The 18,272-nt window shown below is 51.4% G+C and overlaps 1 protein-coding gene across 1 annotated transcript in view; it reads left to right on the top strand.

The window, feature by feature from the left end:
* Nucleotides 1-18,272, top strand: part of CFAP46 (cilia and flagella associated protein 46) — a 78,883-nt gene that overhangs the window by 24,963 nt on the left and 35,648 nt on the right. The window contains exons 23-31 of the mRNA XM_078858807.1: nt 247-428; nt 2,372-2,503; nt 3,327-3,501; nt 7,420-7,483; nt 15,047-15,197; nt 15,287-15,470; nt 16,573-16,717; nt 17,608-17,786; nt 18,117-18,263. Of these exons, the coding sequence (XP_078714933.1) occupies nt 247-428; nt 2,372-2,503; nt 3,327-3,501; nt 7,420-7,483; nt 15,047-15,197; nt 15,287-15,470; nt 16,573-16,717; nt 17,608-17,786; nt 18,117-18,263 (1,359 nt within the window). The remainder of the gene's footprint in view (nt 1-246; nt 429-2,371; nt 2,504-3,326; nt 3,502-7,419; nt 7,484-15,046; nt 15,198-15,286; nt 15,471-16,572; nt 16,718-17,607; nt 17,787-18,116; nt 18,264-18,272) is intronic.

Raw genomic sequence — 18,272 nt, 5'->3', positions numbered from 1 at the left:
TATGTTCACGGATGCGGTCCGAGACATGTCGTTTGGTTTCCCCAATGTAACTGCTACCACAGAGGCAACTTAGTTTGTAGACACCAGGGTACTGTATGTCTGGAACCACATCTTTTACAGACGGTACCAGATCACGGATTTTATGTACTGTGTTGAAACGGACCTGGATCTTGTGTTTAATCAGGATTTTGGAGATCTTTTTTGTGACCCCAGCAATGTAGGGGGATCTTTGTATTTCTGATGCAGGTGAGCGATCAGGCCGCCTCCTGTGAGTGGACACAGCCTCTGGTGGAGCTGCAGTTGTGGACCCGCATCTCTACCCTGGCTCTGACCAATCAGCACGAGGCCCTCGCCCTGCAGGCCTCCCACAATGCCCTGCGGCTCGAAGGGGCCAACGTCACAGGGCAACGGTGCCGACTTCTTAAGGGGTAAGGCCACACGGGCAAGCGACCGATCGACAGGGTGGCACAGAGATAATCAGAATCAGAATATTTATTTATACTGGAGGAATCCGATGAGCTATGAAGCTTCTTTTCACAGATGTCCATTTGGGGCGGGAAAGAACGTTACATCAAAAAACAGTACAAAAACATCATCGTAGTGCAAAGTACAAGAAAAGTAAACAAATCACCCAAGCACATACAAATAAACGAAATCATTCCTATCATCAAATCTAGATTCATCCCCATCCTACCAGACAAAGCCCATTGAGGTATTAGCTTATTTTTCAAAATCGACCTGGTGACATATGATAGCTCAAAAAAATGGCTTATCATTTTGACATGTGTAGCGACATCACTGGATGTCGCTGTGTTTGTGGCCAGCCTGGCAAAGGCACGCCACACATTGTACTGTCATCACGGACTGACAGCAACCAGTGGGACCTTGCGCTGGGTGCAATGCTATCCCTAGAGGATAGGGTGCTGGGGGGGTGCCGGCTTCGGGAACGGGGTTTGGCACTCTGGTTGACCCCGGAGGACACGTGACCGGGGGAGTCTATCCGGGGACCCCCAAAAGGGGGGCTGGGGGGACCACGTGTCCAGGAGAGATCCTCCTCGATGGTTCGAGAAGGGGGTCGTGGCGAGGGGCGGAGCAAGCCCCGCCACAGGGGATAAAAGCCGGTCTCCCAGTGGGACCGGCTGTTGTTGTGATCCTGACGACTCTACGTGCTGCCTCCGCCTCAAGACAAGACCAACCAGGGACCAGGACCCAAGCTGGGGTCCCGTCCGTTGTAGATACGTCTCGTGCAGCTAGTGTAGTTAGCCCGGTGGACTACCACCCTAGGTTAACATCTGGTAAAGGGGCAGTTACCCCTTTGTGTTAGCGCGTTGGTTTTAATAAATGTGTTGCCTCCAACCAGTATGTCTGAGTGTCCGTTTGAGCCCACTACACATGTATAGTAGAAATGTAATATAAATAGTCTAAACGCATGTTTATAAATGTGGAGGGAAAAACTGGAGGACCCGGGGAAAAAATTAACGCGACCACGCGGAGAACATGCAAACTCTAAATATACAGACATCAGGGTCGGGGTCGGACTCCCGACCTCCTGCATACCAGGTGAGGGAGATAACATCTCAGCACTGTGGCGTCCCTTAAATAAATAAATAAATGTTTGCCAACTCTAATTGCATCATCAATTCCCAAGCTTCGCAAAGGTGTTTAACAACTACGGTATCCCAGACCACACCAAGACAACACCAAACCCAGAACCCGTGCTGAACTCTGCTACTTATGCTCAAACACAGAACCCGTGCGGAACTCTGCTAGTTACACCAAGACCAGAACCTGCGTGGAACTCTTCTACTAGACCAAATAAACTAAAATCTAAATAACTGTAAAATCCCTATGAAAACATTCCTAGACAAATAGTAAGATAAATACTCACTAAATACTGTACTTCGTGCTACGATTAGCGCACTGCACTACGAACCCGGCAACCCGAGTTTGATTCCCACTCACGCCCAACACAAGTGACGATTATCTGAAACAGTCCTGGGCTTCCCCTAGGTCGACTCAGTCTCAAATGTGTACCTGGTGCAATGTGTAAACACCTGTGCCTCAAAGTGAGAAGGGTCTGGGATTTATTCTCCTCTTGGGTGCCTTTGTGTGGAGTTTGTATGTACTCTCCCTATTCTGTAGAGTGTGTAAATGTGTGAGTGTGTGTGAGTTTATATAATCTCCCCCTGTTCTGTATGTCACACACACGCTTGCTGTGTGTGAGTATGTCATTGTGCTGCATGGGTGTCAATGCGCTGTGTGTGTCACTATGTTACGTGTGTCACTGTGCTACAGGGACAGGCAGCAGTAGAAGTGGTGCTTGCTGACTATACTTGTGTAATCGTGCTGTGTGTGTCTCACTGTGCTACAGGAACAGGCAGCAGGAGAAGTGGCGCTTGCTGAGTGTCGCGGCAGCTGTGCAGGGTCAGGCGGTGGCACGCCGGCATGGCCGTGGGAGCCTTGCTCTCACACTCGCCACCGACGCCTTCCTGCAGTCCGCCCGGTACGGTCACAGAGCCTGTGATTTAACCGGGGTCTGAAGTCTAGTGAGTTTTGGTGGTCTCAGTCCGAGCACCAGTGACTTACACATTGACCCAGACACTCACGTAGACTGACTTGTAATAAAGCCAGGTTCGCAATTGTAGTTTGTTGATGGTTTCAGCCCAGTCAACAACAATGGCACAAGAAAAACAAACTTTCGAAATATGGTTTTGGATTTAAAATATCAGCTTTAGGGTGTTTGTGAGTCTTTGAGTGAATTAGTGAGTGTGAGTGAGTAGGTCTGAGTGCATGTGGGAGTGTGTGAGTGTGCGAAGTTTGTATCTTCTCCTCCCTGTTCTGAATAGGTTTCCTCCAGCCTCTCTGGTTTCCTCTTATAGCTAAAAAACAATGTTATTGGAATTGGAAGAATATCCCAATGCTAAAGAATTTCCTGCAAATTACTCAATTGTCATTACACATAGCACCATCGCCCCCTTCTGCGAAAACTTGGCGGAACCCTCCTGAAAAAGATAAGAGTGAGGCTTGAACCTGGTCCACCTGTGTGTAATAATATAATAATCAAATAACATAGTAATACAATGAACATTACTCTCAGTGGCAGAGTGAGTGGGAAAGTGCTGCAGTCTGCTGTATATGAAGCATAGGTCACTTGAAGGGATCTGAAAGGTAGGTCTATGATATCCGCTTCTGTGGGCTGTTCTCTAATAAGGTGGTCCTAGCCACACCACGCTCTTTTGTGATGTGCCGGACTTAGTAGGTGCTCACTAACAGCACTCGCCCCAATAGCATATGTAGGCTACATAGGAGAATCTTTGTCTTTGTAGGTTTGGGGAACAAGCAGGCAGCGTGGCGCTGGTGCTGCAGGCTGTGCGGCACATGTGGAATGTCTGTGCTTCGGTGGCCCCGTGCCCTTTGGGCCGAGCGCCACTTCGTGATCCTCTCATCACCCTCCTCACCATCGTCAGCAACTCCTGCGGCTCCCAGCGGCTCCGTCAGCAGGTGTTGCATCAACATCGGCCAGGCTCTGATTGCTGCTGAATAAAGGCCTCCCTTTGTCGAATGTTATGTTCCCCAAAACGCTTTTTTGTTTTTCATAATTTTCCATCAGTCTGACATCTTTGAGCTGTAACATCATGGCCCCGTGGTCGCGCACGTCTGCCGCTTGTTGCAGTGGTTCGCGGTTTTAATCCTGGAGGCCACCCTAGTTAACACTGCAGGTATATTAACAATAAAAAACTACATGCCGTCTGTTTCACAGTGGATGTTAAAGATACCTTGAGGTCATTCAAAAAGAGCAGGTCATAGTGTGCAGGCATCATGGTCCAAATTTGCTCAATTTAAAATATTACGCCACATAATCCTCAATCGGGATTACACATAGAAACATTTCCCCAAACTGCAAAACTGCTGCAGACTGTGTCTGTGAAACATATCACCTTGCTGTGTGATATAGCCTTGTGCTAGAACAGGGGTCGGCAACCAAAATAACAAGAACAGCCCTTAATTTTGGAGCTTTCGTGACTGCAGGAATTATTCTTTGTTTTTTTCGGTAAAGTCACGTATAAAGATAAAATAATAAATTAAATAATAGCATACGACGTTTCGATTGCAACACAAGCAATCATCATCAGGTATAGTGAAATAGCGACATAAAATCTAACCAGAAAACTATAGACAGACATATAAGCAGACAGATATCACCAAGATACATAGCGGGAGCAACACAGGTACAGAGAGGGGTGATCGTCTCTGTGGGGTGGCCTTAAATAGACAGAGGGGGGCGGAGGCAGAGAGAGGGAGGGGTTAGAGAAAAAATTTACATGTCAATGAGTACGAAGGCTTAGAGGGAGAAAGAACACACTAAATTAAATAACCTAGCAAAGTATCGAAATGTTATGTAAAACGACACAGAGAGTCGGTCAACACACAATTAACGCATAGCCTGGTCGATTACGTATTTCAAAGATTGCTAAGTTAGAATTTAAGTGTGAAAATTCCAAAGAAAGACAAAAAATAAAAACAAGAGGAACGGAGACACACAGACAGAGCAGAACCTAAGAACGACAAAAAACGAGTGTAGACAGAAAAAATTACACTAAATATACAGGCAGAGAGAGAACAAAAAACCCAGAGAGAGAGAAAAAGGTAAACTTTGAACTTCCCCGTAGAAGTGGTTCTGTGTTGCTCGATCTATGTATCTTGGTGATATCTGTCTGCTTATATGTCTGTCTATAGTTTTCTGGTTAGATTTTATGTCGCTATTTCACTATACCTGATGATGATTGCTTGTGTTGCAATCGAAACGTCGTATGCTATTATTTAATTTATTATTTTATCTTTATACGTGACTTTACCGAAAAAACCAAAGAATAAAACTTTGAACTTCCCCGTAGAAGTGGTTCAATCTTAATTTTGGAGCTTTCGTGACTGCAGGAATTATTCTTTGTTTTTTTCGGTAAAGTCACGTATAAAGATACAATTTGATTGAACCACTTCTACGGGGAAGTTCAAAGTTTACCTTTTTCTCTCTCTCTGGGTTTTTTGTTCTCTCTCTGCCTGTATATTTAGTGTAATTTTTTCTGTCTACACTCGTTTTTTGTCGTTCTTAGGTTCTGCTCTGTCTGTGTGTCTCCGTTCCTCTTGTTTTTATTTTTTGCCTTTCTTTGGAATTTTCACACTTAAATTCTAACTTAGCAATCTTTGAAATACGTAATCGACCAGGCTATGCGTTAATTGTGTGTTGACCGACTCTCTGTGTCGTTTTACATAACATTTCGATACTTTGCTAGGTTATTTAATTTAGTGTGTTCTTTCTCCCTCTAAGCCTTCGTACTCATTGACATGTAAATTTTTTCTCTAACCCCCTCCCTCTCTCTGCCTCCGCCCCCCTCTGTCTATTTAAGGCCACCCCACAGAGACGATCACCCCTCTCTGTACCTGTGTTGCTCCCGCTATGTATCTTGGTGATATCTGTCTGCTTATATGTCTGTCTATAGTTTTCTGGTTAGATTTTATGTCGCTATTTCACTATACCTGATGATGATTGCTTGTGTTGCAATCGAAACGTCGTATGCTATTATTTAATTTATTATTTTATCTTTATACGTGACTTTACCGAAAAAACCAAAGAAGAACAGCCCTATTTTAGAATTCGGTAAAAACCTCAATATTTCAAGAGCCGCAATGCATGTGAATGCGAGATGGCGGTTCTTCATAAATTAAGAATGGCGCAAATACCAAAGTATTAAATTATTATTAATTTGCTACTCTTGATATTTCAAGGGTAAATAACATTTGACTTCGGTCACAGGTTTTACACTTGTCGTCATCGATACCACATGTCGCCAGTCCCTTTCAGCCAGAATGAGCCCTGAATTGATGCTGCAATGTACAAAGGAAATGTCTTATACAGTAGATGCTGATTTTCAAAGTAATTTCCTGCTCAAATGAGCATTGAGGCATTGATGCTTATTTACCGTTTACAATCCTGAGCCAGTGGTGGAAAATCCACATTCCTATGGCAGAGGAGAGTATCCATACGACAACCACTGTTGACTTCACCACGAAGTTGTATTCACATTCTTTGGGTCTTTCGGTAAAACCACGTAGATAGAAAAAAATATAAATATCACAACGTTTCGATCGCAACGCAAGCAATCGTCAGCAGGTGAAAAAATAGCGGGAGAGCTGCTGAGGCAGGGAAAGTTTATTTTTTATAGCGGGAGCTTCGTCATCGTGGAGGAGCTCAGCTCTCCGATTTTACATTTACATGCAAATTTCATCTCTAGCCCCGCCCACTTCGCTTATGACCCTTGGGCTACACCCATCTCAAACCTTTATAACACCCTACCTCAATAGCGCTCCCGCTATACATGTTTTCACCTGATGACGATTGCTTGTGTTGCGATCGAAATGTCGTGATATTTTTTTTGTTCTATCTACGTGGCTTTACCGAAAGACCCAAAGAATATGAATGCATGCAGTCACGAAAGCTTTAAGTCACGAAGTTGTACTCATTTAGTCAACCCCAGAGGGAGGGATGATGGCCAAGTTAACCCTCTCCCCTAACCAGGATTTGAACATACAACCTTCAGATTCCGAGCTGCTCTTTGTATTGCTGAGCCACCTGGCTGGATAGTGACAGCCGTGGATATCAACCACCATCACTAATGATGATGAGTATTGTTTATGAATTTGTTGGTGATGATGATGTTAATACATTTGTAATATAGCACTCAGAGGCACTGTCTTGTTAAATTATATACTTATAATCTATTAAGGTCTGCCCCACTCACTGATATTATAATGGATAACCACAAGTGACTATGTACAGCTGGGTAACTTATGTAACTGCTACACGACGTTCCCTATGTAGTTGGCTGACTAGATAGGAGCGAAGGCGTAGGGGCCACGGAGACAATATATATATAAACCTTCCCTACCATTCCAAGAGTATAAGGTGCCCCGTTCCAAGATGACGACGGCGACGACGGTCTCTTCGAACCCCCATAGCAGCAGCCCAGAGCCCTGCTCCACGCCGCCTTTTATCCCCCTCTCAGACTCGGCCACGCCCCCTTTTCCCGAACATTCTCTCACCTCATTTGGCCCTGTCTGTCTCTGTCTCCTCAATTATTATTTACGACCACTTTGGTCCCGTACTGTCCTTACGTGACCCTGTTAGTTCCTGTCGCTTCAGTTATTAATTATAACCACAAGGCCCCCGTACTGTCCTTACACATTTGTTACTGATGATGGTAATGAACATATGCCGTTGTTGGTGATGATACATGACAAATATGTGTGGGTGATGATGTTTAGGAAATTGCTGATGATGTTTGAAAATTGTTTGGTGATGGCGATGGTAATGAAAACATTAAAATGTTGGTGGTGATTATGGTGATGTGTCGTGCCTGGCAGTGTGACATGAAGCCATCAGAAACGTCCCAGTGTGAGGAGAAAGAGGAGGAGGAGAGAATGCCAGGTGAGGTTGTGCTGCTTTGACGAAGCATTGCTCTTGTGCATCTCATTACTTGATCATTTCCCAAACTGCAGTCAAGCCCCACACATAAAGGTGCCAGAGTTTGGGCTCGAACCCAGGAAACTTCATGCTAGGAGGCACAAGTGTTAGCACTTTACCACCGTACTGTCCCCTTTTATTCATTTTCGCGATAAAGTGAACTGCCTACCCATAATAGTGAAGTATCGGAAATGACGGCAGGAAACTTCTTGACGGGTAACACACTTTTTATTAAATCTTGACTTGTCACAATACAACGTGTGGTCTCTATTCTTCCGACAACCCACTTTACTTAACTCGTGTAGACTCTCTCTCTCTGGCTACACTCTGTACTTAACTCATGTAGACTCTAGGCCTCTGGCTACACACATCACTCGTCTCGTGTAGACCCTATGCCTCTGGCTACACACTCCACTCGTCTCGTGTAGACTCTAGCTCTCTGGCTACACACGTCACTCGTCTCGTGTAGACTCTAGCTCTCTGGCTACACACATCACTCGTCTCGTGTAGACTCTAGCTCTCTGGCTACACACTCCGCATGCTGACACTGCATGCTCCCCCTACACTCCGCCTCTGGGTTACACCGAGTCCGGGTCCTCACAGGACAGCGGGACTGGGTACCGCAGGGCCCTGTCTCTTCCTCTCCGTCTTCAGTCTTCGCTGGTTACACTCTCTCCGTGCGCCTGTGCGCATCACCTTATATAGTCCCTCCTCCCGGGAGACGGAGCGGATGCGGACCTCGATGCGAGCATCGCTCCTTAGTGAACCAATCACGACGCGCTATCTCTACGATCCGCTTTCCCCCAGCGCGTGTTTCCACTCATCACCCAATCACGCCGCGCTGCCACCCGATCACTCCCACACCAGCGCGTCACCGGCACCCAGCCAATCAGCACCACACAACACACGATCCCGCGCTGACCCCTGATCCCTCACCGTCAGCGCGCGTCACCACACACACATCCAATCCCGACGCGCTGGCACCTGATCGCTACCCCAGCGCGTATCGCCACTACATCACCCCCCCCCACATAGCTCGCAGCCGTCCCGGCTGCTAACCAACAACCTCACACACCATTAACACAACAAAACCCCCACCCCCCCAGTGTGCCCCGTAACACAACAACAACACAACAGCAACCTATGTACAATTTGACAATTAACACAAGAAAAGTCAACAATAACACACAACACCTTATAAAAAGCTATATACAGCCCGACGAACAACATAATAAAAGTGATTTCCAGAAAATGAACGCGCCCGGCGTCCCCGTGACTACCGCAGCGACGAGGCGCTCCAACTTCCTCGACTCCTCACATGGTAGGTCATGAAAAGTAGCGCGCCTTGGCGCGAGTCCGTCTGGCCGGTCCGTCATATGGGACGGGACGCTGACGACCGTCCGGTGGTTCCGGTTGCTCTAGACGGCGCGGGCCAGGCCTGAAAGGACCGGCCCCGCCGCGAAGATCCGGCCGCCGGTGGTCGGCAGCTGTCAGTTCCGAGAGACCTGTGAGGAGATCAGGCGGAAGCATGTGAGGATCAGGCAAGGACATTTTCCCCTTTGGGTCGTCGGTCACGTCACATGCTCGGCCCTCACGACACAAGGGGAGGCCATATGGAGGCGAGAACGGTTTCAGTCGGGAGGGGTGGACGTACCACCGTCGCTTTCCCCATTTTATCTGAACGCACTGGGGGCGTGCAACACGCACGACCTCCACGGGTCCCCGCCATGGCTTCAACAACTTAGGCGACGTAGCCAAAGGCGCCTGAGGGCAATGCAGCCAGGCCCTGTCACCCGGTCTCCAGTCGTGCACGGACACCTTTCGTGCACGCAACCGCTCGTTAGCAATTTGGCGAGCCCGCGAATTAAGCCGTGCGGCCTCCCTTGCCTCTGTCAGCTTATGAATATTAAATTTAATATGTTCTGCCAATTTAGAATTAGGTCGTGGTGCGGACAGGCCAAGCTGCGTTTCCATTGGCGGGTCGGCTTCCCGACCGTACATCAGATAGAATGGGGAAAACCCCGTGGCTGCATGGGGGGCCATTCTATACGCGGCGAGGACCCCCGGGACCTGCAGGTCCCAATCAACATGTGCCTCACACACCCGCTGGCACAGCATAGAAGTCAAGGTCTTGTGGAGTCTCTCCACCATCCCGTCCGTCTGCGGGTGGTACGGGGAAGTACGCACCTTCTTAGTGCCCAACAGATCGCACACCTCTTGCAGCAATTTATTTGAAAAAATTTTCCCTTGGTCGGTCAGCAGGCGTTCGGGAGCCCCCTTGTCCAGGACGTAGCCCTGGACAAAGGCGTCCGTCACAGCCGCCGCCGACTGGTTGGCGAGTGGCCACGCCATAGGCCACCGGGTAAAATATTCGACCCCCACCAACAGGTACTTATTACCCCTAGGCGTGACTGGAAAGGGCCCCAGAATATCGAGCGCAACAAGCTCGTTAGTGCGCGAGACTTGAATGGATTGCAGCAGTGGATTAGCTGCCACGGGCGGTGGTTTCCGCCTGGCGCACTCAACGCATCCCTTCAGAATATTTACCACGTCGCCCCCCATTCCCGGCCAATAATAATCACGCTGAAGCAGGGCAAGCGTTTTGTTTACCCCCAAATGCAAGAGGCGTTCGTGCGCGGCCAAAACAACTTTCCCCCTCACAGCAGAAGGCACCACCAGTGCATGCCGCCGGGACAAACTGTCCCATCTCATCAACATGCCCTGTTTAAGTACATAGGAGCCAGTTCGCTCCTGGTCCTCGTTAGGACCTCCCACCCTGCGGCGCAACGCTAGCAGGGAGCTGTCCGCCATTTGGAGGCGGCCTGACTCACTCAGCGACAGTGAGAGCAGCGAGTCCCGATCCTGAGAGGTAGCGGGAACATCCCCGATTGGTGTGTCCGCGGTCGCAACCAATGCCCCCCTATCTTCCCCAACCGGCGGTTTACAGCGCGCCGATCCCGATAGACAAGCACATTTCTGACAAGGCAACAATCGCGACAGGGCATCGGCATTTGTGTGTCGCAACCCCTTACGGTACGTGGTCGTGAACTGATAGTCTTGGAGGACTTCCAACCACCGTGACAATTGGCCCGAGGGCTGGGCGACCCTCAACGAATACTGTAGCGCCGCGTGATCCGTCCGGACCGTAAAGTGACGACCATAGAGATACGGTCTGAACTGTTGTACGAAAAATACAATGGCGAGCAGTTCACGACGGGTGACGCAGTAGCGCTGCTCCGCTGGAGACAACACCCTGCTACCATAAGCGACCACCCTTTCGACTCCCCCAACGACCTGGGACAGTACCCCCCCAATGCCCGTGTTGCTAGCATCCGTATCTAGCAAGAAGGGACTCGCAAAATCCGGATAACGCAAGGGTGGGGCACCCACCAAGGCGTCCCGGAGGGAGCAGAACGCGGCCTCCTTCTCCGGTCCCCATCGGAACTTCACACCTTTCGCCGTTAGAGCGTGCAAGGGTTTTGCAATAGTGGCGAAGTGCTCAACGAATCGGCGGTAATACGAAGCAAAACCGATGAAACTGCGCACGTCTGCAACTGACGTGGGTGTCGGCCATGAACTGACACAGTCCGTCTTCGCGGGATCGGTAGAGATCCCCGAAGAGTCGACAATGTGACCCAAGTATCTAACGGACTTACGAAAAAGGTGGCATTTGGCCGGTTTAAATTTCAATTTAGCCGATCGCATTCGCAAGAACACCCCTCTCAATCGCTGGAGGTGTTCCTCAAATGTTCTACTGAAAACAATGACATCGTCAAGGTAAATCAAGCACGTCTCCCATTGCAAGCCCGACAAAACCAACTCCATAAGACGCTGAAATGTCGCTGGAGAGGAGTGAAGTCCCATGGGTAACCGGTTAAACTGGAACAAGCCCCCTGGAGTCCGAAATGCTGTCTTAGGTTTAGACTCTTCGTCGAGTGGCAACTGCCAGAATCCCGATAATAAATCAAGAGTCGAAAAATATCGCGCACCAGACAATGCGTCGAGGGACTCGTCCATCCTGGGGAGCGGATACGCGTCAGCCACAGAGATCTTATTCAGGCGACGGAAATCTACGCAAAATCGCAAGGACCCGTCTTGCTTCTTAACCAGCACAATAGGTGCTCCCCAAGGACTGGAGGAAGGCGAAATAATGTCGGCTTCAAGCATATCGTTAACGGCCGACTGAACATGTACCTTCTCCGCAGGACTCAGTCGGAAGGGATTTAGCCTGACCGGCGCCGCATCGCCCGTGTCAATGTGGTGGCGCAACAAATCCGTACACCCAATGTCATATTTATGTTTACTGAACACATCAGAGAATTCCATGAGTAACTCGCGCAGCGCACCCAACTGCACACCTGACAAATCGTCCGAGCCCGCGCACAGCGAATGGACCCATTCAAGGTCCTCCCTTGGTTCAATGTTTTGCGTGGGGCTCGGATCAACGTGCGCAACCAGCCGCTCCTCCGCAGGAACCCGCACCGCGTGAGTCAGCACGGTACCCTGCTGAATGACGGCTGGCCGCGACCCAGCGTTTAAAACCATTACAAACGGATCCTTGTCCGCCCGAACCAAAGTGTGAGCCACCGACAAATCGACCCCCCCGACAGCCCTGTTAGAAGGACCCAAAAGCATGCCTTGTTCCAAAGTCCCCTCCCCCCATGGTTTCCGCAACCGGAGGGGAATTAGCATCTGTGAACCCGGGGGCACGTGCACGGTCTGCGTCGCCAACGCTTGTATCGTGGCGCACGCCGTCCGAATCTCAGTAGGGTTCGTCAAAAATGAAATACGGCGACCCGATGGTAGTTCAATGCAACGCTGATCGATTAGAATTTTAATGGGCATCTTAGCCAAAAAATCAGTGCCCAATAGACAAGGAACCGCCAAAGAAGACGAAACGAAAACGGGTCCCGACAATTTGATATCTCCAATGCAAATGGACGCCCTAATATGACCGATAATGCCCAACGATCCCCCATTTGCGGCGAAAAATGGCACATCCACTGGGAGCAGCGGACGGCATTGTACGGGGAGAATGTTATAAATGAGGTCCGATATAATAGTCGCCGACGCCCCCGTGTCCACCAATACCCTGACCTCGACCCCATCAATAGAACCCGCGACGACGGATGAACCCGCTGAAGCAGCCACAATTCTGTGCCCCAACTCCGACCATTTAATGTCTCCCCGGTCCCGGCCGAAACCCCCTCGCCGAACCGAATCCCCGAACCCTAACCGGCCCTCCTCCGTCGCCCCGCGACGGCCCATGCGTGTCGAGTGTGTGGGCCGAGCGTGTGAGGTGCCGCGACTTGCCGGGGTTTGTAGAGATGCCTTGGGGCCTTGGTCGTCGTCCAGCCGAGATCCTATGGCGCGCTGACGGGGAGCGTGGCAACCGGACGCCACGTGGCCCCGGAGGCCGCAGTTATAGCACGTGATGAGGGTCGTCGGTGATCTCGGTTGCTCCAGCTTGCGGGCCGATCGCAGAGGCGACCGACCCCCCGACCTCCAGTCCCCTGGTCGTTCCGCGGCGAACGCCTCCTCTCGCGGACCGACGACTTGGGGTTCGGTGATCACCGGACCCGGAGCTGAGGCCACGGCAGCGTTGCAGACGATCCCCTGTTTGCGTTGAAGGACCTCGTGCGCTTGTATACTCGTAGCGACCCGTAAGGAAGAAATGTCGATCTCGTCGGCCGTGTTGATGGGGACCCCCAGGTCCTGCGCCAACTTAAGCAGTTGCTCCAAAACCATCGCATCCTGGCCCTCCTCGTCCATCCGAGGGAATGCAGCATCGGCGAGAGCCAGCAACGCCGTGCGATAGGCGAGCGCGGTCTCCGTGTCCGCCTTCCGCCTCGCATAAAAATGATGGCGGCACGCCGAGGGAGGTCCGTAGACCTTGGCCATGAGACCCAGCGCTGCCTTCAGCGTGGAGCGGTCCGACCTCCGAGCAGACATGAAGGCCGCGAGCGCGTTGTCGTCCAACATGGCAGGCAGTGCCCGCAGCGCCGTAGCATCGGACCAGGCAGACATCTCCTGATGCGCCAAAAACCTGCGCTGAAATTGGCCCCAGTCCCCGCCTTCCGCCTTGAAGGCTGACAATGCGGGGAGGCGCTGTTGAAAAATGAAGTCGTCCTCCGCGTCGTGGTTCCTTCCCGCCGCTCCGTCGGTGTGTAAGATGGCGGCCCCAATGGCGGATGACTGATGGCGGTCCGCAGCGCGCGTTGATGACGTAAGAGGGCGCGCTTGGAGAACCGCCGCCACGTGGCGGTCGCCGTTCCCGCCAAAAGTCGACGCCGATGAAATGGCGGGAATCGCCAAGTCATTTTGGCGGGAATCTGCGGGGTGACCCTGTAGAATGTCCGCCGCCGTCTCCGCTCCAGCCGACGAGCTGATTTCCACCAGGATGGACGCGGCGGCGAGCAGCAGCTCCGCCAGACGAGAGTGCGCCTCACGGAGCACGGCCTCGGTCCCCCGTCGCTCCTCCGGCACCGTCGGCGGATCTTGCAGCGTGGGCCGTTCTTCGTCCTCACCCCCCGACGGCAGCTGACCCGGGTCGTCAAGGTTGTCCTCGCGGTCAATCCCGTGGGTCCGATTGGTCTTCCTTGTATCCATGCTTGGAAGACAGTTTCACTTCTGACGCCAGTTGAAGTATCGGAAATGACGGCAGGAAACTTCTTGACGGGTAACACACTTTTTATTAAATCTTGACTTGTCACAATACAACGTGTGGTCTCTATTCTTCCGACGACCCACTTTACTTAACTCGTGTAGACTCTCTCTCTCTGGCTACACTCTGTACTTAACTCGTGTAGACTCTAGGCCTCTGGCTACACACATCACTCGTCTCGTGTAGACCCTATGCCTCTGGCTACACACTCCACTCGTCTCGTGTAGACTCTAGCTCTCTGGCTACACACGTCACTCGTCTCGTGTAGACTCTAGCTCTCTGGCTACACACATCACTCGTCTCGTGTAGACTCTAGCTCTCTGGCTACACACTCCGCATGCTGACACTGCATGCTCCCCCTACACTCCGCCTCTGGGTTACACCGAGTCCGGGTCCTCACAGGACAGCGGGACTGGGTACCGCAGGGCCCTGTCTCTTCCTCTCCGTCTTCAGTCTTCGCTGGTTACACTCTCTCCGTGCGCCTGTGCGCATCACCTTATATAGTCCCTCCTCCCGGGAGACGGAGCGGATGCGGACCTCGATGCGAGCATCGCTCCTTAGTGAACCAATCACGACGCGCTATCTCTACGATCCGCTTTCCCCCAGCGCGTGTTTCCACTCATCACCCAATCACGCCGCGCTGCCACCCGATCACTCCCACACCAGCGCGTCACCGGCACCCAGCCAATCAGCACCACACAACACACGATCCCGCGCTGACCCCTGATCCCTCACCGTCAGCGCGCGTCACCACACACACATCCAATCCCGACGCGCTGGCACCTGATCGCTACCCCAGCGCGTATCGCCACTACAATAGCACGGGTTTGCTTTATTTTCTTGGGTGCGTGTGATTGGATCAGGCGGCGCTGCTTGGGGAGAGGAGGCACTGGCAGCATGGATGCGGCTCGCACTGCTGATGAGTCAGATTCACGAGGACACGGGAGATCTCGGCGCTGCCATGGCGACCGTCAACCACACGCTGTCCTCCACGCCGCGCGGAAACCACCGCCTGTGAGATCAGTGGCTTTTCCACAAACACACACAGAAGGACCATGTTCAATAGAATCCAGTGGGGTAAACGAATCACCCTGTCCTCCCAGGCCTCTCTACCGCCGCCGCGTGTGGCTGAAGGCGCGACTTGGACAGGCTCTGGAGCTGGAGTCTGCGAGTTTCCACGAGGGCGGTGAGCGGGCGTGCGCCCGTGCGTGGCTGTCGCTGGCGCTCGTTCATCCGCACCCTGCGCAGCAGCTTCTGTGCTACCGCCATGCCCACCTCGCCCTGCAGGTTCCACTGTGTGGCAGCGTGCGCAGTGTACACAGTGCTTGTGTTTGTTCAACGTGTGTTCGTTGTGTGTGCAGTTTGTTCAATGATTGTGTGTGTTCACTGCGCGGTGTGTGTCTGTGTGTTCAATCCCGGCAACCCGAGTTCGATTCCCACTCATGACCAACATTTGTGACGAATATCTTAACCAGTCCTGGACTCCCCTAGATCGACTAAGCGTTAATTGAGTAGCTAGTGCAGAGTGTAAACATAAGTATTAGGGAGAAAAAAGGTGGCCGGGCATGGTTCTGCCCACTCACCCCCCCCTCATGTGCCTTGTTGGCCTTCGTGGGTGCTCGCTAACAGCACTTGCCCAAATAGTCTGTAAACTATCTGGGGGATCATTTTCTTTTGTGCGTGCTGTGTGTGCAGTGAATGTGCATGTGTGGGTACTCAGTGGGTGCAATAGTTGTGCATGTGCGGAGCACAGGTGATAACGGGGGCTAAACAGGTGCGTCATGGGCTAGAGAAGAGATGGACTGATGTAATGATTGGACAATGACTGGTACCAGCGGTGACAAGATTGGCTTCTGTGCATGAGGCTCATGAAAGACGCCACTGGGCAGTACCAACCAAGGTGAACTTAGCAATTGGAGACAGTCAACTTCGAGCAATAACGGAAGGCGGAGGGACAGACGTTCACAATAACGAGTAGAGTTGCAGGCGGATAAAATTCTGAGGTGGCATCGTCGGGAGCACAGGTGGTGCATCTGCCAGTCATCTCAGTCAGTCAACCATAACACCTGGGTCTGCCCTGTTTACCTCCTGCCAGTGAGCCTTCTACACATCACGTGGCCTCAATGTGCACCTAGCCATTCTGACGTCACCAACACTTAAGTGGAAAATGGCATTGTTGTCTCTCTCTGTCTCGCTCTGTCTCTATCTCTCTGTCTGTCTGTCTCTCTCTCTCCCTCTATCTGTCTCTACCTCTCTCCCTCTCTGTCTCCATCTCTTTCTTTTGTACTCTGTCTCTCCCAATCTCTCTCTCTCACCCTTCTGTCTCACTATCCCTTTTTATTTTTCTCTCTGGCTCCCTCTTTCTGTGTCTCTTTCCCTGTGGACCCAGGCCCCCGAGTGTGTGCATCTGCGGGTGCTGGTGCTCAGGGAACTGTCGCGTTGGACGCTGGCTCAGGGCTCCTCATGCCAGGACGCAGTGACGCTGCTCACTCACGCTGGGAATAATCTCATCACGACGCATCGAGGAGACACGTGTGGGCGACCAGACACTGGCACGGATGAAGCTGCCACACATGTGCACACACATGGTATCACCTCTAACACATGCACGGCGTCATTCACACACAGGGTGTTACAATTCACACACACAAATACAAAGATTCTACATATAGCCTTAACAGACTTTTGGGTCAAGTGCTGTTAGCAAGCACCTATGAACGTCGCGATGACGCATGAGGGGGTGGGTGGCCATCTCCACACCCAGCCGCCTTTGTTTCCCTAGTGGCCATGTTTACACATTGCACTCGGCACTCATTTGAGACTGAGTCGACCTAGGGGAGGCCCAGGACCAGTTCAGATATTTGTTACCGATATTGGCCGTGAGTGGGAATCGAACTCACGTCGCCAGGTTCATAGTGCAGCATGTTAACCACTGCGCCACCGCCTATTACCCTGGTGTGTGCCAGTCATCTCAGGCAGCCAATGGCACCTGGGTCTGTCCTGTGACCTCTTGTCAGCAAGCCTTTGATACTTCACGTGGCCTCGGAGTGTACCAAGCCTGGCACAAGTGCCATGGTGACGTCACTGCCACTTAGTAGCGAATGGCGGCTGTTGTTGTTGCAGCGCGGTGACGCATTGGTTAGCATGCTGCACTACGAACTTGACAGCCTCAGTTTGATTCCCGCTCGTGGCCAAGATCAGTGACGAATATATGAACCGGTACTTGGTCTCCCTTAGGGAGACTCAGCCTTAAATGAGAGCCTGGTGCGGGGTTTCACCATCAGCATTGGGAAGACAAAGACGAATGAGCATGGTTCTGGGAACATCACTCCCTCATATGCCATGCCAGCCTGAATAGGAGCTCACTCATCGCCATTCGGTTAAATGCAATATGGGTGATCTGTGTATTTGTGTGCGTGTGCAGGCAATGTGAGTAGCTGGGCACGTGCCTGGCGGGAGAAAGCCCGCGTGCAAGACCTCGACTCGCTGGCGCAGCTGCTGGTGGATGGCTGCACGGTGCTGGGGAGGTGCCATGGGGGCCATGCTCCCCCCCTGATGCACGGGCCCCTGTCTGCATTCGCATGCGTCATGCGCATGTGGGAGGTGAACAGCGACTCACAGTGGCAGCGGCGTGACATTTAGACCACTGTGGTTACATCGCGATAACATTCGCTTGCTGATCACACCTGCTGACGGCTAACCCCTCGCCAATGAAGAGTAATTTCTGAATTAACCCTCATCACTAATGGTGGATTGCTAAAATCTCAGCAATAATAAGTCGTAATTGATATTTGAGTTAGGTCACGTAATGATCTGGCCCAATTCTGACTTTTTTTGGATCCTGTCCTTTATATTGTTATTTTGTGACGCACATGAACAATGTTATTAAATGACGAATATCTCTTTATCCTTCCACGGCCTTCGCTGTCTAAGCTGCTGTTGGAGATGCCCACCGCTGCCGCCGCGCCCACAGAGAAAAGCGATGGTGTTAAGGGCAAACATAAGGACAAGAGAGATGACAGCGGGAAAGAGAGACACAAGGACAAGAAGACTCCCTCGGGGTCTGCCAAGCGGAGCAAAGTGGGGAAA

Source organism: Lampetra fluviatilis, chromosome 1 (assembly GCF_964198595.1).
Source record: "Lampetra fluviatilis chromosome 1, kcLamFluv1.1, whole genome shotgun sequence".
Classification (NCBI taxonomy): Eukaryota; Metazoa; Chordata; class Hyperoartia; order Petromyzontiformes; family Petromyzontidae; genus Lampetra; species Lampetra fluviatilis.
Note: the sequence above shows the minus strand (reverse complement) of the source record. Positions and strands in the feature narration are given on the sequence as shown.